This window comes from Canis aureus, chromosome 21 (assembly GCF_053574225.1).
Source record: "Canis aureus isolate CA01 chromosome 21, VMU_Caureus_v.1.0, whole genome shotgun sequence".
NCBI lineage: Eukaryota > Metazoa > Chordata > Mammalia > Carnivora > Canidae > Canis > Canis aureus.
Genome location: NC_135631.1, coordinates 15734182 through 15760318, shown reverse-complemented (window position 1 = coordinate 15760318; position 26137 = coordinate 15734182). Strand labels below are relative to the sequence as shown.

The window sequence follows — 26137 nt, the reverse complement described above, 5'->3', positions numbered from 1 at the left end:
ACAAATGCTCATTTCTATCACCATTCTTTTCAACACTGTAATGTAGCACAGTGAGACAAAAATCCGATCTGTATGGCCACCTGGGTGGCTCAGTGGTTGAGTGTCTGCCTTTGACTCAAGTCGTGATCTTGGGGTCCTGGGATTGAGTCCTGCAGCAGGCAGAAAGCCTGGTTCTCCCTCTGCCTGGTGTCTCTGCCTCTCTCTCTCCATGAGTTTTGCTGAATTGATTGAGTTTTCCTTTCACAAATGAGTTCTCTGTAGCATGAGATACTGTTTGATAGCATTATACCCACAGTCGACCTTCTCTGAACACTGGAGTCAATCCTCTCAAACCCCGCTCTTGCTCTATCTACAATTTTATGCACTCTTCTAAATCTTTTGTTGTCATTCCAACAATCTTCACAGCATCATCACCAGGAGTAGATTCCATCTCAAGAACCACTTTCTTTGCTCCCCCATAAAAAGCAACTCCTCACATGTTGAAATTTGATTATGAGATTGCAGCAATTCAGTCACATCCTCATCCTCCACTTCGGATTCTGGTTCTCTTGCTATTTCCACCGCATCTGCAATTACTTCCTCCACTGAAGTCTGGAACCCCTCAAAGTCATTCATGAGAGTTTAAATCAACTACTTTCCAACTCTTATTAATGTCAGTATTTTGATCTCTTCCCATGAATTACAAATGTTCTTAATGGCATCTAGAATGGTGGATCTTTTTCAGAAGGTTTCAGTTTACTTTTCCCAGATCCATCAAGGAATCACCATCTATAGTAGTTGTAGCCTTACAAAATGTATTTCTTAAATAATAAGATTTCAAAATCAAAACTACTCCTTGCCCATATACTATAACAGATGTTACATTAGTATGAAAATGTGAATCTCTTTGAATATCTCCATCAGAGCTTTTGGGTGACCAGGTGCATTGTTAATGAACCATCATATTTGGAAAGGCATCTTTTTTTTTTTTTCTGAGCATCAGACCCAAGAGTGGGTTTCAAATATTCAGTAAACCATGTTGTACACAGATGTGCAACATGTCATGCAGCCTTTGTCATTCTACTTATGGAACATAAACAGAATAGATTTAGCATAATACTTAAGGGTCCCAGCATTTTCAGAATGGTAAATGAACATTTTCTTTATCCTTTCTCCATTGATGGACAGTAAGGTTATTTTCATACCTTAGATTTTATAAATAGTTTTGCAATAGAAGAATGAAAGACTTTCTGTGAAAAACCACAAAATACTTTTGAGGGTAATTAAAGAAGACCTAATTAAATAGAAACACAGTTCATATTCATGGCTTAGAAGACTATAACAAAATAAGATGGCAATATTCCTCAAGTGATCTATAGATTTCATGCAACCTTTACAAAGATATCAATAGCCCTTTTTGTCAAATGGAAAGTTAATCTTAAAATTTAAAAACATTGTATGGGCTCCAGAAATAAAATAATACAAGTTCTACACAAATTCTTTCAGAAAATGGAAACAATACTACACAATTAATATATGAGGTTGGTATTACCTAGATGACAAATTCATATTACAATAAAAAAATGACAAACATCCATTATGAACTCATTCTCAAAGATCTTAAACAATGTACCAGTAAACCAAATCCATCAATGTTGCTTTAAAAATAATAATTAGCCATGATGATGTAGAATTTTTGCTAGGAATAACAGGTTGATCTAACATTTAAAAATCCATGTAATTCACTTAATTAACAGAATGAAGAATTAAAAGGTGATTTCAAGTTGATATAAACATCACTGGATAAATTTCAATTGATTTTTATGATTACAAAAAGACTTTAACAGGTGCACCTGAGTGACTCAGTCATTTAAATGTCTGTCTTTGGCTTAGGTCATGATCCCAGGGTCCTGAGATTGAGCCCTGCATTGGGCTCCCTGCTCAGCAGGGAAGCCTGCTTCTCCCTCCACCCCTCACCCCACTCTCATGCTCTCTCTCTTACTCTGTCTCTCAAATAAATAAATAAAATATAAAAAAGAATATCTTAACAAATGAAGAAAAGAATTGTTCAGCTTGATAAGAAGCATATCTATAAAACCTACAAGTATTATATTATTTAATAGTAAATTCCTTTTTTTTAGGATTGGAACAAGTCAACCGTGTCCACCCATCATTTCTTTTCTGCATTGTCTCTTACATTCTAGTCATTGCAATAAGAGGAAAAAAGAAGTAAAGACATGCAGATTGGAAAGGAAGAAGCAATTTGCAAAAGTAGATTTATGTTAAGATGACATGATTATGTAGGCAGAAAGTGTTAAGTGCCTAAAAAAATTTTAATGGACCTAATTAATTAATTTAGTAAGGTCACAAGATACAGTGTAAAGACAAAATATCATACATACTTCTATAATTGCAACAGTTAGAAATTAAGATTAGAAACAATACTATGTAGAATATTATTTTAAAACATAAAATTTTGAGGTGTGTCTGTGTGGCTCCATTGATTGAGTGTCCAACTCTTGGCTCAGGTCATGATCTGGTGGTTGTGAGATCTAGCCCTCTGTCAGGCTCCATGCTCAGCAAAGAGTTGGTTTGATATTCTCTGCCTCTCCCTCTTCCTCTATCCTCCCCCAACTTGTGCTTTCTCTCTAAAATACTAAAATAAATAAGTAAAATATTTTTTTTTAATTGAGAAATATATATTTTTTATTTTTTTAGAGAAAGAGTGTAAGTGTGGGGTGAGGGCAGAGGGAATAGGAGAGAGAGAATCTCAAGCTCAAGACCCTGAGATCATGACCCAAGTCAAAATGAAGAGTCAGATGCTCAACTCAACAACTGAGTCACTCAGGCACTCCCGGAATAAATTGTAAATTCATTCCTGTATATTCAAGAAATGTACATGAAAACTAGAAAGCACTGCAGAGAGAAATTAAGTACAAAAATGAAGAAATATACCTTGATGTCATTTCATGTTTTCAATACAATTCAAATAACAATCTCAAGAATATTTTAAAAGAAATTAACAATTCTATTCTGAAATGTATATAGAAATATACAAATTTATTGAAATCTAGAAGATAAAATCATTTAAAAAAAAACCCACAACACAGTTTTAATGCTTACTCTACTTAAATTCAAGAATTGCTGTAAAGCTCCCATTATCGTGCTGTGTGGTATTATCATAAGGATAAACACTGAGACCTCAAAACAAACAAACAAACAAACAAAAAATGCCCAGAAATAAGCCTGAGTATATGAATTTTTACAAAGATCAGGTAATTCAATGAGAAAAGTATAGACTTTTCCACAAATTATACTGGATCAATCGGGATATCCATAGTAGAAAAAGAACAAAAGTAATCTAAAACCACAACCTCACCTCACACCACACCACACACAAAAATCAACTCAAAGTGGGTCAGAGGCCAAAAATGTTAAAGCTAAATCCACATAAATTCCAGAAGAAATTTTTTGAACTTGGTGGTCGACCAATATTGAATATTTGTTAGATATAAAACAGTAGGGGATCCCTGGGTGGCGCAGAGGTCTAGCGCCAGCCTTTGGCCCAGGGCGCGATCCTGGAGACCCGGGATCGAATCCCACATAGGGCTCCAGGTGCATTGAGCCTGCTTCTCCCTCTGCCTATGTCTCTGCCTCTCTCTCTCTCTCTCTCTCTCTCTCTCTCTCCGTGTGATTATCTTAAATAAATAAAAATTTTAAAAAAGATATAAAACAGTATTCATGAACCATAAGAAAAGATTAAAAATTGGAATTCATCAAAGTTTTAAAATTCAGTGCCTATCAGGTAACACCATTTATAAAAGAAGAGGCAATCCGTGGAGTAGCTGAAAATTTTGTATATATGCGTATCATATATGTGATAAAGACCTGAATTATATGTAAAGAACATTTATAATTTAGTAATCAGGAAACCAGAACCCTTATTTTTAAGTTATGCAAATGACTTGTACAAAAGTACACAAAAGAAGGTATACAAATGGCCAATAATAAGATGACATAAAATTTCAACATCATGCGTCATCAAAGAAAGCAAATTAAAACCACAACAATGCATCATCACATGGCCCTTAGAATGACTCAAAGGAAATAACTAACAGTACCAAGTGACAAAGATGTTGAACAACTGGGAGTCTTCTTGTGTTTTGATCTCTCTCCACAATTTTAATGTCGCCTAGTACGCTGTACTAACCAAACCATGAATCCCAAAGAAAACTGAGAGCCTTTTAGAATTTCTATTTACTTCCTGCCTCCTGGTGAATATGGAAAAAAAATAAACAGCTTTTGGAGGGAAGAAGTATAAAATGACTACCATTGATTTCATGCCCTCACTGCTTTAGCTCTCAAGCAATCAGTAGCAGGTTCCAGAAAAGTTTTATTATTGCTAAGAAGGCAGAAGTTCTCTCTGTGACATGAGTCAACAGGTAACTACATCAGAGATCCCACACTGGAATCATGCCATTTTTCTATTTACCTGACTTCAGCTTTCTTAAAAACTCAGGTTCACATAGAAAAAGGTGATTCTTACATGCTTGGGTTCAAAGTACATGGAATGCAATTCCCTATTCAAAATTTCATGTTTGTCTAACATGTCTCTTTAGCATGGTTTCTAAGACAAAGTCTTTCAGTCTTTCCATCAGAGGAGATAATTAATTCCTGGGAGAGAAAGTAGCAGCTATAAGACAAGGTCCTTGAACCTTTATGGAAACCTCTTTAAATATCCATGCAGTGTAAGGTGAAAATGATTTTTGTTGACCACATTTCCAGAGCAAGATTCATTATAGTTAGAATGAGCCATTTGAAGGCGTTTCCTCCACATTTCTTGCTTTTTTCCTATGGAACCAGAGCCATGTGTAGATGATTTCTCCATAGTGTTTCAAAAGAATCCATTTTAAATTCAAATCCAAAGTGTTCTGTAAATGTTTTTGAGGCTTTAGGTTAGAAGGGAAGCTTTTGATTTATAGATACACTTTCTTAAAACTGTTGATTTTGATATCAAATTATTTGAAGAATTTCTGAGTGCGTCATATCTTTTCTATTGAAAGTTACTATCTAAAAAGAGGTCAGTTTGAAGATGGGATTATTTCTGAACACCAGAAAGCATCATTAAGATCTTCTAAGTCTTTAAGGTAAGTTTTCAATATTGCTGATTATCTTAAAGATTTTTATTTCCCATATATATTAATCATTGTTTCAGTCCCTTCAAACATAGTAATGCAGTATTCCATCCTCACTTCATTTCTTCAAAAGATACTTGGTAAATATCATCTACATAAGGTGACAATGAAAAATTTGAAACTCATGGAATTGAAACCAATTGTAAGACTCTACTCTTCATCACTAGACAGCATGCTTTTGCAATGAGATGTGTTTTAATAATATAGACTCATAATCAGAGTGAAAACAAAATGTAAATATATTTCTCACATAAAAAGACACAGTTAGAATAATAAATGACACTGATATCATCAGCTGTTTAGTCTAAGCATGAAAAGATAACTCTTTCTGATAAGAAAGGCTATGACTAATTGAGTCTGTATGCCTTCTTTATTCATTGATTTTTTAAAAAATATTTTATTTATTTATTCATGAAAGACACAGCAAGAGTCAGAACATAGGAGGCGAATAAAGCTCCATTTAGGGAGTCTGATGCTGGACTTGATCCCAAGACCCCAGTATCACTCCCTGAGCTGAAGACAGACACTCAGACCCTGAGCCAACCAGGCATCCCTGCCTTCTTTAAAAGTTAAATTAGAAAAAAATATAATAAAATAAAAAATAAATAAAAGTAAATTTAGAGATGATTCTTCCTGAACATTTTGCACAGTTATATTATTGAATAATTAACACTCAAAATGTCAATCATTCCTATTGTGCATACACAGTTAAAAAGGTGATGAAGGTACTCTGTGTGTCCAACATGGTGGTGATATATTCAAATATGTTGCCTTAATCAATTAATCAATTTGCATCAAAAGCTTTGAAGTGGATATTATTAATATGCTTTATAGATGAGGAAACAAGGATGAAATGTGCTACATATGCACTCCAGATAAAAGAAAATGCAGATGGAAAAATGAGAATTCTAACCTGGTCTTTTTGATTTTCAAATCAAATAAATTAACCACAGTGGAAATCCTTTTTAGCATTTTACAGATAGTTTGCTTTGGAGATGGATTGTAATAGGGAGAACTGGGTCTGAGAGAGAGAGAAGTCAAGGTAAAAAGATCTTTCAATGAGTACAATACCACATTTTATTTGATAATTGACACTTCAAACATGTCAGTGTGTGTATGTGTGTGTCTGCTAATGTAATTGTGTTATACACATTTGTATAGTGTAATAAGTATACTCTATAGTATTAATAAGACAGTTATAACACTTATGGTCATATAAAGATTACTAATTCAATATAAGTTATAGCAATAAAGAATTTGGAAGAAATTTTTAAGTATAATTTGAACGAATCTTTGCTGTGGCCTTTCAGAATTTTTACCAGGACATAATGAACTTAAATATAAAAATGAATGAACTTGTATTAAATTATCTTGAAACTCTTGGAAAAAAAAAGGGGGGGGGGATCCTTGGGTGGCTCAGTGGTTTAGAGCCTGCCTTCGGCCCAGGGTGTGATCCTGGAGTCCCGGGATCGAGTCCCACGTCGGGCTCCCTGCATGGAGCCTGCTTCTCCCTCTGCCTGTGTCTCTCAGGAATAAAAATCTTTAAAAAAAAAGAGTTACACACTCAATTACTGAGCCAAGCAGGTGCCCATATTGCCCTTATAAAAAAAATCAATTATTTTTATTTAGCATCTTGATCTTGGCAGGGTAACAATAGTGGGAATTATCTTACAGGTTTGTGGTGGGGATTAAATCAGCAAATGTCTACAGAAACATCAAGGCCACTAAATATTCAATTTTAATAAATACTGTTGCTGTTATTATTACCACCAACATAAGTCTCTAAGACTGTTTCCACATCTCAAAATGGATGATATAATACCAGCTACACAGGATGTTTTCAGTATTAAATGGGATCCTTTACAGAGTACTTGCTACTATACCATGAGCATAACAATCGTGTTCTATGTTGCAATTATATATTTAGCAACTATAATGTTATTGTATTTAAACAATATTTTATAGTAGCTTTTGTATACTTTCTTTACATACCCACTTCCAATGCCCTATTATTCCTATGTCAACTATTATAAGCAATCTCCTAACTGGGGTTTCTATCTCTGGCTTCCATCCCCTTACTGAACTTCACCCTACTTCACCCAAGAAACATAAAGATCTTTATTAAAATTATAGCTCTATTCCCCTTCTTCAAATTTATCTTCACTTTTCTGCCTATCTTCTCAATGTCTCACCATGGTGCCCCATTTCCTAACGACAAAGGGAAAATATGTTAACCTTGCATCCTTAGCCTTTACATCATAACCTACCTCCCTTCACCTATTTCCCTATCACTTGTGTACACTACACTACTTCATGTTAGGCTTAGTCACCTCAGATGATGAAGTATACACTGATGATCTCCAGCCTGTATATTTATAAACTTCCTTATGTCTATACTCAACAGAAATTTCACCCAGGAGATAATTTAAGTAATCTTCAAGGACAAAGAACTTATGTTCTATCTCAAAAAACAATATGGAGAATAAACAACTCAGTAGAATCTAGGCTGTTATTATTTACTAGATAAAGAAGCTTAATAAATTCAAGGTTGCAATAACGAAAGGGATTCTTTTACAGGTCATGTAATTAAGTATAATATGAAATAATGGAGAATAGAAACAATGTGACAGAGTTTGTTCTACTGGGGCTCACAGAGAATCCAAAGATGCAGAAAATCGTTTTTGTTGTGTTTTTGATCATCTACATCGTCTCTGTGGTAGGCAATGTGCTCACTGTGGCAGCTATCACCGCCAGCCCATTATTGGGGTCCCCCATGTACTTTTTCCTGGCCTATCTTTCCTTCATTGATGCCTGCTATTCTTCTGTCAATAACCCTAAACTGATTGTAGATTCACTCCGTGAAAAGAAGACCACCACATTCAATGCATGTATAACCCAAATCTTTGGGGAACATTTTTTTGGAGGTGCTGATATCATCTTGCTTACTGTGATGGCCTATGACCGCTATGTGGCCATCTGCAAGCCACTGCACTACATGACCATCATGAATCGGCAGGTGTGTGGCTTGCTCATGGCAGTGGTGTGGGTGGGAGGCTTTCTTCATGCAGCCATACAGATCCTCTTTATCATCCCTCTACCTTTCTGTGGCCCTAATGTCATAGATCACTTTATGTGTGATCTGAATCCTTTGCTCAATCTTGCCTGCACTGATACCCACACTCTTGGGTTCTTTGTTGCTGCCAACAGTGGTTTCATCTGTGCCTTAAACTTCCTCCTCCTCATGGTCTCCTATGTGGTCATTCTGCACTCCCTAAGGAACCACAGCTTGGAGGCAAGACTCAAAGCCATCTCCACCTGTGTCTCCCACATCACAGTGGTCGTCTTATTCTTTGTGCCCTGTATATTTGTGTACATGAGACCTGCAGCTACTTTACCTATTGATAAAGCAGTTGCAGTTTTCTACACTATGATAACACCCATGTTAAATCCCTTAATATATGCCTTGAGAAATGATCAGATGAAAAATGCCATTAGGAAATTGTGCAGTAGAAAAGTTATTTCAGATGCGAAATAAATATGCCTGAAGTTCAACATTGATTCAATAGGTCAAAAGGACATTGGCCATTGTCAATGGATGATCTCAACAAGTAATACTTACCAAGTAAAGAAATAACTAAACTGCTATGAATAATAGATTCTGCACTGAGTGGAGCAGAAAAGTGTATAAGAAAGAGTAAACCCAACTATAAACTATGCTACAAACCTTATACATATATTAACCATCTATAAATTCTAATGTTTTTATTAATAATTCTGCTCATTTTTATACACCAGGCGTGATGAATACAAATTGCCTAATAAATCATGGTAAACAATAAATATGGGGTCATAGAAACAAAGAGTTTTTTTTTTTACCTCTGAGGGATAATTAAGATTACCCCAAGTTTCCAAAGTTCCCTTTAGATGTCAAGTCATTTTGTATTGCTCATGTCACCCATCTTATGATGCTAACCTATCAGATAGAATGAGTGTTCAAATAAATCAACATCTAATTATTTGAGAAGAATTCCTATTTATTAAATAGAGTCACACTCTACAGAGTACTTAACTACTTATTAAAAATTTTTGATAAGTCTGATGCACAATAAATATTGAATGAGTAAATAGTGGTATAAAGGAAGATGAATAAAGGCAAGAAATTGTAGAGCAAAGAAATAGTACTGGAGACAAGGGACTTTTTCCTACTCTTATCTGATTAAGATTCTTGAGAATTCTAGCTAGATCTCCTCGAGAAACCACAATTTGTTTTAACTTCTGCTTAAACTGTGTAATGAGAAAGAAATTGAAATGGAGATTCTCAGTGAAGGAGCAAATAACTTACCTTGATATTCACCATGCTCTCAACAGGATTTCCTCATCTTATGAATGTGAGCTGTTCATGTCATTGTACTCTGTTAATTAGTTTACTTGTAACATTTCATTATGAAAAGCTGTGTTTAAAAATATGTGGCTCCATCTACATGCAAAACAACTTCAGAATAAATATATTCCATTTATTTATATTTGATAACATATCCCTCTCTCATTCATCAATAGAAGTTTCTTAAGTCCAAAGAATATATCAAAGACATTGATGGTTGCTGGGCCTTCAATGATGAATTGAGAGGAACCTGGGTCTTGCCTTCACAGAGCTTAGAACCCACAGAGAAAGACCCAGAGAGGAGCAGAAAGGGACAACATCCTGTTAATAAATGGTAAGGTAGTGGCAGCACAGGGTGCTAGGAAAACATGTTTGGGGGACACACAGCAAAGATCAGGAGTCAGGAAGATTTCCTAGATAAAAAGGACATCAAAAATGGATGAAGGGGAATCATCAGAATGAAAAGGCCTATGTTGGGCTGAGAGTATTCCTAGAAGATGGATAACAAATGCCAGGGGTGAAAAAGTGTATGCGGAAAACCTAATTAATTCAATATGGTTATGCCTATTCACTCAATAACTAATTATTGAGCTACTCCTGTGTGTTGGGTTCTTAGCTGGACACTGAGCTTGTAAAAGTCTGCGTAGTAAAATACGAAAATGGAAAATTAGTGACAGGGAAGATCAAGAAGAGTCTCGTGATTGTGTTTAAGCTGAATGCTAAGGACCATGGAGAGAACATTGAAAAGTTCTTCCCCATCCTTTCATGGCCTATACCTTATTTATTTTTGCACTGAAATGTACCCCACTGTCTGATGTTGCACTTTATCTATCCTAACCTATTGAAGGACATCTTGGCTGCTTCCAACTGTTTTGACAATTATCAATAAAGCTGCTGTTAAACATCCATGAGCAGGTTTTTATATGGGTATAAGTTTTCATCTCCTTTGGGTCAATGCCAAGGAGTGAGATTGCTGGATTATACAGTAAGGACATGTTTAGTTTTGTGAGAAACTGAAAAAACATGTTCCCAAATGGCCAACCATTTTGCTTTCCCACCAGCAATAAATAAGGGTTCCTGTTGCTTCACATCCTCACCAGCATTTGTTGGTGACAGTGTCCCATATTTTGTCCATCCTAACAGGTGTATCATGGTAAAACATCATTTGAGTCATTTGCTTATCCAAAATGTGCATATTGATTAATAAAAAAGGTTCATGAACTTGAAGCAAATTGGTCAAAACCTCACAATTGAAATGTGACAGGTTCAGAATCTCTGCTGTGTTTGACCTAATATACACATATTTAGTCCCATCATCATATTAAGGTCAACTTATGTTGAATTCTACATACAGTACTGTTCTTACATAAAGTTAGATTTATTCCGAGGGCAATGGGTCATTACATACAGTTTCTGAAGAGTGAGCAATGGAATCAGAATTGTCTATTAAATTGTTTCTTTATTTCTTCAGGTCCAAAGACTCACATTTTACAGAGAGACTCCTTATAGTTCAGTTTAAAATGTGAATGCCAGATTCCTGGGTAGGAAGGAGTAACATAGCAGACACATGCTCACACATGATAAGCTAGCAATTATGGAAAACAGAATCATCTCTGATAAGTCTGGAGATCTACTAAGGGAAGAAGAACTTGAGGGAATGGTATTAAAAATAGGGCATAACACAGCTGAGGTGAATGACAAGAACCACCGTGACCTGATAATTGTCATTTCTGGGTACAGGATGAAACTCAGGATCCATGTTTTATGAGAGCTTTGGTCAGAGAGCTAGGGAATCTCAAGGACACATCTGTTTTTCTCTCATTTGTGAAATAGTGAAGCCACATAATATAACCAGAAGAGAAATAGACTTCTAAAAACAATACAGTGTTCAATTTTATTCTTTTCTTCATGTAACATAGTGTTTTAGAGGTTTATCACATTGCATTATCAGTAGTTCATTCCTTTTAGTAAGAATAGTATTCCACTGTACGGCTCTCCCACATTTTGTATACTTATTCACTAGCTGATGGACGTTTCAATTGTGTCCAGGTAATGGCCATAGTGAATGAAGCTGCTGTGACTACTCATGTACAAGCTTTAGTGAGGACATATATTACCATTTATCTCAGATTGATACCTGAGCATGGAATTGCTGAGTTATATGTTAAATGTATGTTAGCATTTTAAAAAATTGCCAAACTGTTTCCAAAAGTGGTGGTGCTATGACACATGTCCACCAGCAATGTATGAGAGTTCCCATGTCTCCATAACCTCACCAAAAGTTGGCATTGTCAGTCTTTTTAAATTTAGCATAGACTTGTTCGAAATATTCTCTTAACTCATACTTTCTATAGAGTCGGTGGAAATAGATTCTATTCATTTTGGATACAATCTTTATATGTTTGTTTTTTGGTTGCATGTCTTACTGAATTGGCTAGTTCTTTCAGTAAAATATTGAATAATGTTAATTTGAATTGGTGATACTAAGGGTCACTTCTTCCTGATTCCAAGGGAATAACTTTTAGCTTATCACAATTCAATATGTTGTTGGTTCTAAAATATTTATTGGTAATAATTTGAGCATTGTTACAACTAGGATTTTTGTTCAAATTTTAATTTAAATTTCAGTTATCAGACAGTAAAACATTAGAGTTAGGTACAGAATTGTTTTTCTTTTTTTTAAATTTAATTTGTTTGTTTCAAATTTTTATTTAAATTCTAGGTAGTTAATATGAAGTATAATGTTAGTATCTGGTGTAGAATTTAGTGATCCAATACATATAACACCTAGTGGTTCGGCTAGGATAAGGTGTAGTTATAATTTGATAACAAATCAACTCTTGATGTAATAATGTATTTTTTGCCTTAACACAAGCTAGGAATTTACCTCTAAGCATTGGTATACATTTGTGATAAATACTATTTGTATTAATTTTAAAATTATTATCTAATTTCCATTATGATTTATTTTAAAGCTTTTAAAGTACCGTATACTCAAGTTTAAAAACTATGTTTTTATTATTGTTTTGTACTTTAATGCATTGTCATTAGATAAATTGCTCTACAGATAATTTGACACTTGTTAAGAATAAATTTGTGGCACAAAATAGGATAAATTACTTTAAATAACTCATATTCACTCACCAGCTGATGAGTGTAGTATTTTATATCTATCTATCTATCTATCTATCTATCTATCTATCTATCTACTTTGCTGCTTATTATTTTGGATCAAATTCTCTATGTCCTTCTATATGCATACACATTCAGATATGTAAATGTTTCAGGTTTGCAAATTCTATCAACAATGATTTTGGGAATTGATAATGGCTCTTGCCTTAAAGTCTGTTTTTTTTGTTTTATGTATAATATTAACAATTATATATATATATATATATATATATATAGCTATTTCAAATACTATTTCATTGTGACTGCTCTATCTTTTTCATGTTTTTAGTTTCAATTTTGCTTAGCCCTAGGGGTAAAGTGCATTTTTTGTAAAAAGCACGTATTTATGGATGAAAAATAGTCACCAAAAGACATGTTTCAAAATGTTCAAAGCAGCTCTACTCTTAATATCCTTTAATAGGAAATGGTCTGAATGTCTAGATAAAACATGAAGAATGAATCTCATGAACATAACAATGAGAAAATAGACACTGAGGAGTATAATCTGCATTAGTATTTTTCTACAAAATCAAACACTAGGTAAATTTCATCAACTTTATAGATGAAGCTAGTGATTACTTTCTGAAGGTGGTGATTTTAAAGAAGTATGAAGAGGACTTCTGGTGTACTGGTAATTTGTGACTTTTAATCTGATTGCTAATTACATGATATTGCTCATTTTATGGATCTACCCATTCTACACATGAAGATGATCTTTCTTCTAGTAATGAAGTTGGTCATTTTAAGCACATGCCCTTTCAATCTTTAGACTGACAAATGTTTTGTGATGGTCATTCAAAAGATAAAATCAAACCTTGCAATATTCTGGTTTCTTTATTAGTAGCTGCTGAGAAGGTAGTTTGTCCAATTTTTCATTGCTATAAAAACTCTACTTAATATTTTCTCCCTCATCATTTTTTTTCCTGCTATTCATGCTTCTTTGCACAGTGCCTCCAGAATGATTGCACTTCTTGCATCACATGTACCTAATCTGAAATTCTTTCAGAGGCACCTTGGTGGCTCAGTTGGTTGAGCATCTGCCCTCAGCTCAGGTCATGATCTCAGGGTCCCAGGATCAAGCGCAGTGTCTGGCATCCTGCTCAGTGGGGAGCCGGCTTCTCTACCTCTCCCTCTGTTTCTTCCTCCTCTATTCTGGCTCCTGTGTGCTCTCATGCTCTCTCTCATATAAATATAAAGTTTTTAATAACAAATGAAACTCTTCCAGGATTGTGACTACCTTCTTCTCATAAAATTCCACTATCCAGTCCCTTCTCTGTCATAATTGCTTTGTTTCTTAAGAGATCATATCTTTGAAACTATGAAACATGAGCAAAAGACCTGATATTACAGTTGAAAGATTTTAGGGTATTACCTGTTTATACTAGAAAATCTTTTTCAGAAGATGCTTCATTTAGTTACAAGATGATTTCATCCAGGTATTGTGCTGCAATGCAGTTGTTTTTAATTAATGCATTTTATTTTGTAGAGCAGTTTTACTTTCATCATAATATACAGTGGAAACTACAGAGATACCCACCTGTCCCTCTCACTGGGACAGCCTCTCCCCCAGAGTGCTACATGTGTTACAGTCAAATGAACCTACACTGACACATCATTATTACCCAAAATTCAGTTTACATCAGGCTTCACTGTTGCTGCTGTACATTCTGTGAGGTCTGACATGTATAATGACAATTTCCAAAATGCAATGACATACAGAAGTTTCACTACCCTAAAAATCCTCTATGTTCCACCTATTCATGCCTCTCCTGTCTTTAATCCTTGGCATCCACGGATGGATCTTTTTGCTCTTTCCATAGTTTTGCCTTTTCCAGAATGTCATACACAGATTGCTCCCAACTTACAATGGTTTGACTTGTACTTTTCCCTTTACAATTGGGCAAAAGTGATGCATAAGTGTAGTAGAAATTGTATTCTGAATTTTGGATTTAGATATTTTTCTGGGCTAGTGATATGCAGTATAATACTCTTTTGTGGTGGTGGGCAGGGACAGTGAGCTTCTCGTGGGTCAATGATCAAACTTACAACAATTCTGTACCCATATAACCATTTTCTTTTTCATGTTAAAGTACAGTATTCAATAAGTTACATGATATTTTTCAAATGTTTATCATAAAATAGGCCTTGTATTTGATGACTTTTCCCAACTGTAAGCTAATTAATGTAAGTGTTCTGAGCACAGTTAAGTTAGGCTAGGCTAAGCTATAAGGTTTGATACGTTGAAAGTGTTACATGAATTTTTGATGTAAGATATTTTCTACTTATGATGGATTATTGGGACATAACTCCCTTGTAACTGAAGGAAGAACTCTAGCTGAAATCATACAAAGTTTCTCCCTTCACACTGGCTTCTTTAACCCTGAAATATTCATTTATGTTTCCTGCATATAGTTTCTTACCTTTATTGCTAAGTTCTTTTTAGTGCTGAATAATGCCCCATTCTCCAGATGTTCAATAGTTTATTTCTTCACGTCCAGGAAGACATCTTGGTTGCATCCAAGGTGTGCTGATTAGGAAGAAAGCTGCCATAAACACCCATGTGCAGGATGCCTGGGGGGCCCTGGTTGAGCTTCTGCCTTTGGCTCAGGACGTGATCCCAGGATTCCAGGATCAAGTCCCACATCGGGCTCCCTGAAGTGAGCTTCCTTCTCCCTTTGTCTGTGTTTCTCCCTCTCTCAGTGTCTTTCATGAATAAATAAGCAAAATCTTTAAAAATAAATCCACGTGCAACCAAAATGCATTAGTTTTTTCATTTACTTATGGATGAAATCACATCTTGTTTCTCTTTGCTAATTCTTTCTGTCTCTCTGTCTCTTCTCTATATATGAATGTTCTATCACAAATTTAGATTAATTCATTTAGTTTTAGATCATAACCTTTTTTATTAGATTACAACTTCTGAACTAACAAAGAATATCTATTATTTTGTGGTCTGGCCTCTGAGTCCAGTATTTTAATAAAATTATCATCAAAATATTTTCTTTTATAATTCACTAATTAATATAACATTGGTTTATGTCCATTGACTCAATCGTTTCTTCATGAAGGTTACACTACCTCTACCATCTTAATATTCCAAAGACTAAGTTTCCAATTAATTTTGGAATGCAAGAATTAGTATTTCTTCCAAGATTACTTTAAACCTGTAGTCCTATTGCCCCCTTCATTCTGCTTGCACTACTGATGATATACAAAACCTATGAGATAGTCCCTGATTTTTTCATTCACATCTCCCTCTTCTGTTTCCCAGAGTTGCTTAACCAATAAACTTCTTCAAATTAATTTCATGCTTCCTTTGAAAATACTGATGGACACCAAACTTTCCTCATGGCTTTTTTCATCTCTGAATTTCTCAGAGTATAGATTAAGGGATTGAACATAGGAGCAATGATGGTGTAAAACAGAGCAAATATTTTGTCCTCAGGAAAAGTAGTAGGTGGCCTAAGGTAGATAAAGATTACAGGCCCAAAAAATAAGATGACCACAGTGATATGAGACCAACAGGTAGAGAGGGCTTTGCGTCTTCCTTCAGCTGAGAGATTTCTTAAAGTGAACAGTATAATGCCATAAGAAACAGATAAGACAATAAAGGTAACTAATGCGACCATACCCGAAAAGGCAATCACAAGGACACCAGTGATGTAAGTATCAGTACAGGCCACTTTAAGCAAAGGAAAAATATCACAAAAATAGTGATCAATTTCATTAGGACCACAGAAGGGCAAACCAATTGCAGTAGAAAATAAAGGAAAGGCATGAATGGCCCCACCAGCCCAAGCAGCTAAGACTAGGAGATTGCATCTTGTCCTGTTCATGATAATCACATAGTGGAGAGGTTTGCAGATGGCAGCATAGCGATCAAAGGCCATGGCGGTGAGAATGAAGATCTCAATGCCTCCAAAGAAGTGCATTGTAAAGACCTGTAACATGCAATTGTCATAGGAGATGGTTTTCCTTTCCACTAGCAAGTCACCAATTAACTTGGGTGTAACTGTAGAGGTGTAGCAGATGTCTATTAAGGATAAGTGTATAAGGAAGTAGTACATTGGTTGGTGAAAAAGAGGGCTGCATCGAATGGAGATAAGGATCAGAAGATTTCCTGCCAACAGAGCAACATAACAGAGTAAGAAAATGACAAAACAAAATATTTGTATGCTCTGGTCATATGAAAGTCCTAGAAGTATGAATTCGGAGATGTTTCTCTGGCTTGTCATATATTTGCTTTGGCGTATGCTTCCACAGGGACTTAGGTTTCTGAGAGAAAGAACACATAACCAAAGGTGAAATTAACTCTATAAACACAATAATGTAAAATTTATTAAAATGAATATTGACATAGAGTTAAGATTAATTTTTCTTGATTTATTGAATTAAGCTGATTCTCTTTATTTTGTCTTTTATAAATCTAGCATGGCATAATTTCATAATGGCAATCATGAGAATAATTACATATTTTACTCACTGTTACTAGTACTTTTAAAAATATTTAAATATTATTTTGATAATATATTTTATTACTATTAATGACATATTTAGATAAAGACCTGCTAATTATATGAGTTAGTCTTAAACAAGAAAAGATTTTGTCCATATTTTCCAGTTCTTATACCTTACAAATAAAATAAATGATCCTCCTTTAAAATTACCTGAGAAAACACTCTTAGTATTCTGGGAATGAATCCTGAAGAAATGCACATTTGTTTATAGATCCAGTTTGAACTACTTAACTTTGATTTCTGTAGAGCATACTATATTTTCCTACATGGTCAAATATTGTCAATGGATCATGTTAAACCGACGGAATTTCTCTTACATTAGAAAGCAAAGTGTTTGAAAACAATACAGCAAAAGAAAGAATATCAATTAATGACTGAAATTTTGAGAAATATTCAGGAAGTCCATTCATTTGTCTCATTTGTCACATTTATACTTTATGAGTTAAATAAAATTTAAAAAATACATAGTAGGGGTGGTGGAAGGGGAGGTGGGAGAGGGGTGGGGGTGACTGGGTGACGGGCACTGAGGTGGGCGCTTGACAGGATGAGCACTGGGTGTTATTCTATATGTTGACAAATTGAACACCAATAAAAAATAAAAAAATTAAAAAATTAAAAATACATAGGATCATGGAAGTTTGTGATAGCAATTGATCAAGGAAAGATAAGATTGTTGAATTGCCCAAATATATTTGAATTATGCATGAGTCATGGATCTTGCTGAAAATTTCATACTTTAGTTACAATGTCAAAAATCAAATGCCAGTTAAAGGAAATAAAAGTGAAAGCAACTTTTAGACAAATTTTGGGTAAGTTAGCACTTGGTGGTATCTATTGCAATAATGACTAAATGTAATATTCAGGAAATCACATCTTTGTAACATTTATCTTAAGACATTATTTAATCGGTGCAAAATGAGTGTAGGATAATGAAGAAACATTTCGAAAAGCTATTTTACCCTCCAAGGAGGAAATATCTGATCCTAGTGGTTTTGCAAAACTAACACATCCTCTACGTTAGTCTGATTCTGAAGTGACAGACATATCTGACCCTCAGATGTTTATTTTAAAAATAAGAAATGTGGGCACCTGTGTGGCCCAATCCATTGAGCAGCTGCCTTTGGCTCAGGTCTTCATCCTGGGGTCCTGGGATCGAGTCCCAAGGTGGGCTCCCTACTTGGCTAGGAGTCTGCTTCTCCCTCTAACACTTCCTCCTCCTCGTGCTCTCTCACATGTTCTCCCTCTCTCAAACAAAATTTTAAAAAATAAAAGAATAAAAAATTGTAAAAATGTTTAACAATATTGTTATAACAATATTGTTTAACAACAATCATCTGGAGTGACTCACAAATTTAATATCAATGTTATTGATAGGCTTTAAGAAAATTTTACAAGGCAAATAATTGACATCTATGACATTTTTAGAATGGTCTCTACCTTACCACATCAATTCTATTTTAAATTACTACTCACAATTCTAACCTCATAAAAATAGAAATTTTCAATTAGTCCCTACTTTGCTTTCAGAATCACTAACAAGGCTTCCTATCCTCCATTATATAACAAATAAAATAATTATATCACAACTGATATCAGAGTGTTCAGCAATTAACAGCAACTAAAGAATACTGAGAAGTTTTAGGAGTATGAGGATCATTGACTCATCTTCTGTTCATTGCAACTGGTACTAATCTGTGTCCATGAGTTAGGAACAATGTTAATTCTTAAGATATACCTAATTACTATAACAAACTGATTTATATATAAGTAATTTTCTCTGAGTCTAAAGAGAAGAGACATTAAGAGAATCCTAGTAATTTCTAAGATTTGAAAGGGAATAGACTGTAAATATTAAAAGACAAATTCTGTTTCTTCCTCAATCTGAGGCTATCTTTCATATGGGAGAGAACTGATAGGAATGTCATGAAGGACAGCATGAAAGAATTCTTTTGGTTCCTCATCTGAGCAGAAAGGAATATGCAAGATAATGGGTTAACAGACAACCCGTCTGTCTTTTGAGTATTTATGTTAGTAAAGAGGTAGGGAATATATAATATACACACATATTATAGAATTCTCTGATTCTAAAATATTTGAAATAATTTGCCTTCAGTTTTACAAAGACAAATATTCCTAATCAAGGTTCCCGCTTGTTGGGACACCTGGGTGGCTCAGCAGTTGAGCGTCTGCCTTTGGCTCAGGTCCTTATTTCGGTCTGAGATTGAGTTCCCAATCGAGCTCCCTGAGAGGACTGTGCTTCTCCCTCTGCCCTGTTTCTGCCTCTCTCTCTCTCTCTCTGTGTCTCTCATGAATAAATAAATAAATCTTAGAAGAAGAAAAAAAAGATCCTGCTTGTCTTCTAAATCATCATTGGAATTTCATCTCCAATAGCTCAAAACCTCATCCTGTATTCTGAGGGAACTTGCTCTGTGATCAGTGCTGCTTTTAGAGGGAAAAGGTAAGAGGGAAGAGTCAGTTGATGAGAATTATTGTCATAAAACAATATAGTGATACTGAGGAATCCTCCCATGAGAAAACTGAAGTCACAGTTGGTAAAGTAAGAACTTCAGGGAACCATGAACAAAAAATTGAAACAATAGCAACACAGAAAGGTGTAAAACATTGAGACATCTCAAATAAACTGGCCAATGTGATCCTTGAGCGAATTGCTTAATCTCTTTAGGCCACTCATGGTACTCATTTCACAATTAAAATACCGTTATAAAATTCAGAAGTTTAATGAGGGATACATGAGGTAATATGAAATAGCCAGTGACATGTATGGTTTAAAGCTGTTATTTTTTTTTACGGTCTTTCCTCTTTGAATGACTAGTTTAACCACAGATTATTATGCGTGCACACACAACCAATGGAAAAATAAAGGAAATTAAAAAGAACATTCATAACATGGATTTAGCAAGTATGATCACGATAAACTCCAATTTCAGCAATCTGTTACTGAAAGTGTGTTAATGTCATAATCAATTGGTTATCTTAGCTTTTTTCTTAACACTAATCACTAGTCTAATTTTTTCTCTACAAATAGATACTCAAAGGATTACTTTGGTTTTTGGTATTGTTGAATACAAATTATGTATGTCTTTTGAATTATAGTATTCATAAAGAAGTTCTTATATTTGAATAAAAGTTTCTACCACACATTCAAACTTTCTTAGTGTAACAGAATGTGGGATGCTATAAGTTTACCGTAGTTGGCTCAGATGAAACTATTCTATTTTAGGATGGCAGATGTTTTGAAATAATAAGAAATTCTTTGTCATTGTACATATTCAAGCATAGAGTCTGTTTCTTAATAATAATAATACGGAGGACTGCCTGTAAGCAAGATTCGGGGTCACAATGAAATTCAATGTCAATTTGAACATGTTTCAACTAACTCTACTGTTTTGCTCTCCACAAAGGGGAATTTTGCTTAAAGCTAATGTCCCATTAAAACTGAAGTAAGCTAAAACATTTGTATAGTAATCAAATTGTCATATGCTGCAGGAGAAGTAGTAGCCTTTAGGATGAATTTATATACAATAATTGTAAAGAACACACAATTAGCCTAGCACACGTGGGGTGGTACCCTTCCCAAACCAAGATGACAAGGGGTAATCCACTAACCATAAGATCTCAGTGTCTGTCAGGTTAGTTTGGGGCTGCATTCAGTCCTCAGATATTCATTCTGCCAGTTTGTCTCTAGTATCAAAACCTGGAATAAATGAAGACAATTACAAAGCCATAATTCAAACACATTCAGATTAATTCTCTACAAATATTTTGAAAATTTCAGCATGTCTTAAACCTTCTACAGTTTACAAGGGAAGTGGACTTCAAGTATTCACTTAGACTTGGTGATGAGAGAACTGGATCTTCATCCCACAGGAAAGCAGGCTGGGAATTTTGAGAGTTGATTTAACTTCTTAAGAATAGCTCAGAAATAAAAAATAAGCAAAATGTGTTTTTATATTCCTTCAAAAGCTAACACAAGTACTTAGGTTATAAGACTCATCCACTTATTTTATGCTTATGCCTGAAGACCATTCAGAGGGACAAATACAAACTTAAGTGGCAATGCGAGATATAATAGGTCTTTGAAAGCTTTATGTAATTATGTTCCCAAAGGCATTTCTAAACAGGTCTTGGCCTAAGTGTTGCAAAGTCACCGTCCACAGAAGTGTGCTTGGTGCTCTTGGGTATAAACTTTCCATATTTGCCTATCTGAGAAAAAGAAAAATATTGGCCCCTTTCCCTGGAGGCCCCAAAAGGCTATAATCTGCCCTGTGCACTTCCATTTTTCTGAAAAGTAGGAAGGAAATTGAGCCTGTAATACTATCAAGTTAGCTTTCAGGAAAATCTGAGATGAGTTAGGAAAAAGAAGAAACAAAGACAACCACTTGCAGTCCTTTTTTGGAAATTTTCAAGATCTTTGGTGTACAGAGTACTTAGATAAATAAAATCAATGATTTCTGATAATATCATTGGTATAAATTTAGCACTGAATGGATGAGCCATTGGAAAATGAGAGGCAAAGACAGAATAAGAATAAATAACTCTTCCTCATAATGTGGCTGGGACAAAAAGCAAAAATGATATGGAAAAATTAGAGGAAGGAAGCAAAGTACAACAAAGCTGTTAGTGTGTTTTCCATCTGGTTTTCTCTGCTCACTGGCTATTCACAGGTTGTTTAGACTCAGTCTCATCTGCATGAAGCTAATCGGTCTCTCTCTATTAGATGCCAATCATGTATGTAAAGTTTTCTCATGAAAGAAGTGTCAGGAAATCAAATTTTATAATATTTAATCTGTTCCAGATGAATCTACCTGGCCAAATAACAACCAAAATTTAGTGAGAGATTGTTGGGTAGACTAAGTTAATCGTATTATTTAATGCTTGTAATAATGCAAATTTTGAGACAAATATTATTAGCTTTACTATATAGACAGAAACACAGAAGGTTCTAGAAGTTAAATAACTGTCTCAAATTGGCAGTAGAGAACTGAAGCAAGAAAATGCATTATTTTACTTTAGTACTTCTCTGGGGGCCTTAAATGTTGTATAGCCCTGAGGAAATGAAGGATTGTTGCACTTCCTCTTACAGCGCATTATAACCCAGTGATTTATAGCTTCTCTACATCAACGTTATGCCCAGTGTTGACCAAGCTGTACTCAAGGGCTAGCCTATACCAATCTACAGCAGGAGATAACTGGTCATATCTCTAACCTCTTCCTGTACACACACTTGGACAACCCTTGGGGATGAATATAAGTTGCATTTATATCCTCAACTGTTTAATGCATCCCTCTTTATATACTAGTTTTGTTACATAGATTTAATTTTGTTGAAGCGCAAGTCATTTTTTTATGAGCAGCTTTGTTTTAGATTCATTTATTCATGCTAGAGGGGGAGAGAGAGAAAGAACGAGAGAGAGACAGCATGTGCACACAGTGGAGGGGTAGAAAGAGAGGGAAAGAAAGCCTCAAGCAAACTCCACCCTGGGTGCTAAGCCCTGCAAGGAGCTCCACCTCAGGACTCCAACATCACCAGCTAGGGGAAACCAAGAGTTAGATGCTTAACCAACTTTGCCACCCAGGCACCCCTATTTGGACACTTCTATTCCACACATTTAGAAAATTTTCCTTGTAATCGAAAGTCATGAAGATCCCCTATAATTTCTCCAAGTTCTTTTTTACCTTTATATTTCACAAAAAGGTCTAAGATCGATTTTAAATAAATCTGTACAGGTTTAATGTATAGATAAAATATTTTCCGTCTTTTTTGTTTTGTTTGTGTGGTAGATCCAGATGTCCAACGTTGCCACTCTTGTTTGTTGCACACAATTTTTTCTCCAGTGAATTGACTACAGACTTTTGTTGAGATGAGTTGACCATAGGTGTTCAGGTCTACTATTGGGCTCTCTAGTCTGATTTGTTGATCTTCTGGGATATCTTTATGAACATACCACATCATTTTGAACACAGTAGCTTTAAAACATCGCTGGAAATCAGATGGCTTAAGTTCTCCAACTTTGTTCTTTTTTAAAGTTGTGGGACCCAATTTAAGGCCCTTGTATTTCCATATAACTTTTAAATCAATTTTGAAAAATTTTAAAAATGTGCATGTAATTTTGTTTTTGAAAATGCTTGACTCTGGAGATTCCTTTGGGGAGAATTCACATCTTAATAATGTTGAATCATCTGTCCATGAACACAGTGTATTTTCTGTGGTAAGGTGTTTATATTCTCTTAACAAATATTTGGCTTTCAGAGAAATTGTATGCCTTATATCTTGCTATAGTCATCCTTAATTATTTTATAGTTTTATAATATTATAATATTGTAAGTGGGATTTTTTAAATCTAATTTTTATTTGTCAGTTGCTAGTATAAGCTATGTAATTAATTTTTAACTATTGATATTATATCCTGCAATCATGCTAAATTCACATTAAAATGTAGAAGAACTAAAACTGTCCATATTGACAGTGAAGTGATTGCCTAAATAGAAAGGTCTAAGGAAGGTTCAGAGAAGCCAGTACAATTGATAAGTCTCAAAAAAAATGTTATACTAATACATTCAATGCAGAACATTTACTTCTGTTCTTTTTAAAAGAGTTTGTATAAAATGAATATTACTGTTTTCTTTAAAGTTTGGTAGAACACGCCATTGAAGCTATGTGGACAGGGCGTAGCGAGACAAAACAATATACTGTTTCTTTAAGAAACACAAACCATTGAGAGTATCTATTTTTATTTTAGATATTCATTTATTATGTACTTGATTGGGAGAGGAAGAGAGAGAGAATCCCAAGCAGTTGTTCCACACTCGTAAGCCTGATATCGCGACCTGAGTTGAAATCAGGACTTGGATGCTTAATCAACTGAGCCACCCAGGTGCCCCAAATATCTATTATTTTTTAATGTGCTTGGGTAATTAATACCAAAGGATTTGTTCATCCTATCTAAGTTGTTGAATATATTGATCTTGTGATGATCACTATATTCCTTTATTATCCATTTAAAATCTGTAGAATGTGTAGTGATACTGACTCTATCATGAAAAATAAGTGTTTAGTGTTCAATGGTCTACAAATATCCTAGAAAGTAATATCTAGAAATATAGAAGTAAATTAAGACCAGATATGAAAATAGGACATAACAGATTATAAATTTATTTACAAGTTCTAATAGGAATGAAGTCAAAGATATAGCCAGCAGCCTTAAATAGAGAATAAAAAAAAAAAGTATATGAGATGAAAACTATTCCTTCTCCCCTCTCCCTTCTGGATCTAATATTAGATCTCCCTTGGCTGATCTAATAATTAAATTGACACAGAACAGATTAAAAAGAAATTTAATTTTGTACATATAGGAATCCCAAAGATATAAGACTCCCTGAGAGTCAGGCAATCAAAATTTGTGCAATCTTGAGGTCAGGAGAAGGGGTTGGGCTCTAGAGCTTCAAAGGCAAAGAAGACAATTCACAAGAAGATAGAAGAGCAAAAGTTTGGTAAACAGATGTTTGTCCTGATAATCAGGTAAGTCTTTCTGATGTAAAAATGTGTGTCTATTGTTAGCTCTCTTCCTGATACAGCCCTCTACCTAAATTATCTTAGGTACTTCAAGGAGAGGTAAAACAACTCTACCTGAGTCTGTTGGACTTTGCTTGCCTTCAGCTCAAAATAGGCTACATGCTAAATGGGCATATTCTGGGATCACGTATTCTGCTCCCCTTCAAAAGCAAAAGTTGTTCCTCTAAAGAGATGAATAACACCAAGAAAAACTTATCAAGATCAATAGAGAGAAGAAAAAAAAAAGAGAGAGAGAGAAGAAAAGAAAAAAACACAAATTACGAGTATAAGGACTGGAACTCTATATTGCTAATGAAGCGCAAAATTGTATGAAAACATTGAAATATAGTTTGACAGTATCTACTCAAGCTACAATAAGCCATTTTCCATCAATTCTACATTTAGATATTTGTTTAAAAATCCATGATATTGCATGACTAGCCCAAATATCATCAGTTAAATGTAGAGTTAGCAACATTAGATATGGAGTTATACCTGGTCTTAAGAGAAACAATGTGTCACTTGACCATGGCTCAGTCTTAGATATGCCATATTTTGTTTGTAATAAGTTTCAAAGAGCAGATGACCAATTATACTCAAATAGGGATGAGTCCTTAGACTTAAAGGCAGCTTACAGAGCCATTTCAGAAACAGTTCCAAAAACTCTAAGGCCAGACTTCTTGCAACCTGGATGGGGCACATAGGGCAAGAATCTTAGCAGACAGGACAGATCAGGTGTTCTGCAGAGTCTAAGGTGGCAGGACTCAACTTGAAATTGGCCTACAAATTCTGTGTGAAACCTCTCAAGTTAGATTGAGACCTCAACTAAATTTTTTTTTTTGATGATTTGGGTGATTTGAATGGAGAGCCTGTGACAAGCAAATTTGAATAAACAATAAGAAGCAGTTTGATAAACAACTAATTACAAAGAGAGAGCTCCTGAGAAAGTTTTAATACAGTTAACAAAGCTTTTGTGGTTGAAAGAAAAGGAATATGTTTAAGTAAAACATGGTGTATTGCCCGTCCTTATGTTTTAGGTATAGTTGTGGTACAGACATATCATTAGAAATTTGTTATTTCATAAATTTATCATAGAATTTACAATTTCTGAAAGCCCAGAAATAAATGATACCAGTGAAAGAAACCATTATATTAAGTTTAAAATTTGGGTTATAAATATTAACAAGAGTTTGGCAATCCAATCCAAAAGACCTTGCACATGGGATAGACCCTGGCAGACCTCGAGGATGGTTATTGAATGGAGCCAGGCCATTCTGCAGGCCAAGTAGTGGCTTCCAAGGTTCTTCTTTCTTCTAAGGAA

The 26137-nt window shown here is 34.8% G+C and overlaps 2 protein-coding genes across 2 annotated transcripts; one reads left to right on the top strand and one right to left on the bottom strand.

The window, feature by feature from the left end:
* The first annotated feature begins 7779 nt into the window (after positions 1–7779).
* Positions 7780–8709, top strand: LOC144293301 (olfactory receptor 4C46-like). The gene has a single exon (XM_077864384.1). It carries the CDS (start codon positions 7780–7782, stop codon positions 8707–8709), a length of 930 nt encoding a protein of 309 aa, XP_077720510.1.
* Positions 8710–16031: 7322 nt separating this feature from the next.
* On the bottom strand, positions 16032–16961 carry LOC144293300 (olfactory receptor 4P4-like). Its single transcript, XM_077864383.1, has one exon. The coding sequence runs from the start codon at positions 16959–16961 to the stop codon at positions 16032–16034; it is 930 nt and encodes a 309-aa protein (XP_077720509.1).
* Positions 16962–26137: the final 9176 nt, after the last annotated feature.

Bases quoted from the DNA above. Each gene is read 5' to 3' on its own strand.
- LOC144293301 (XM_077864384.1), top strand. From the start codon at position 7,780: ATGGAGAATAGAAACAATGTGACAGAGTTTGTTCTACTGGGGCTCACA.
- LOC144293300 (XM_077864383.1), bottom strand. From the start codon at position 16,961: ATGACAAGCCAGAGAAACATCTCCGAATTCATACTTCTAGGACTTTCA.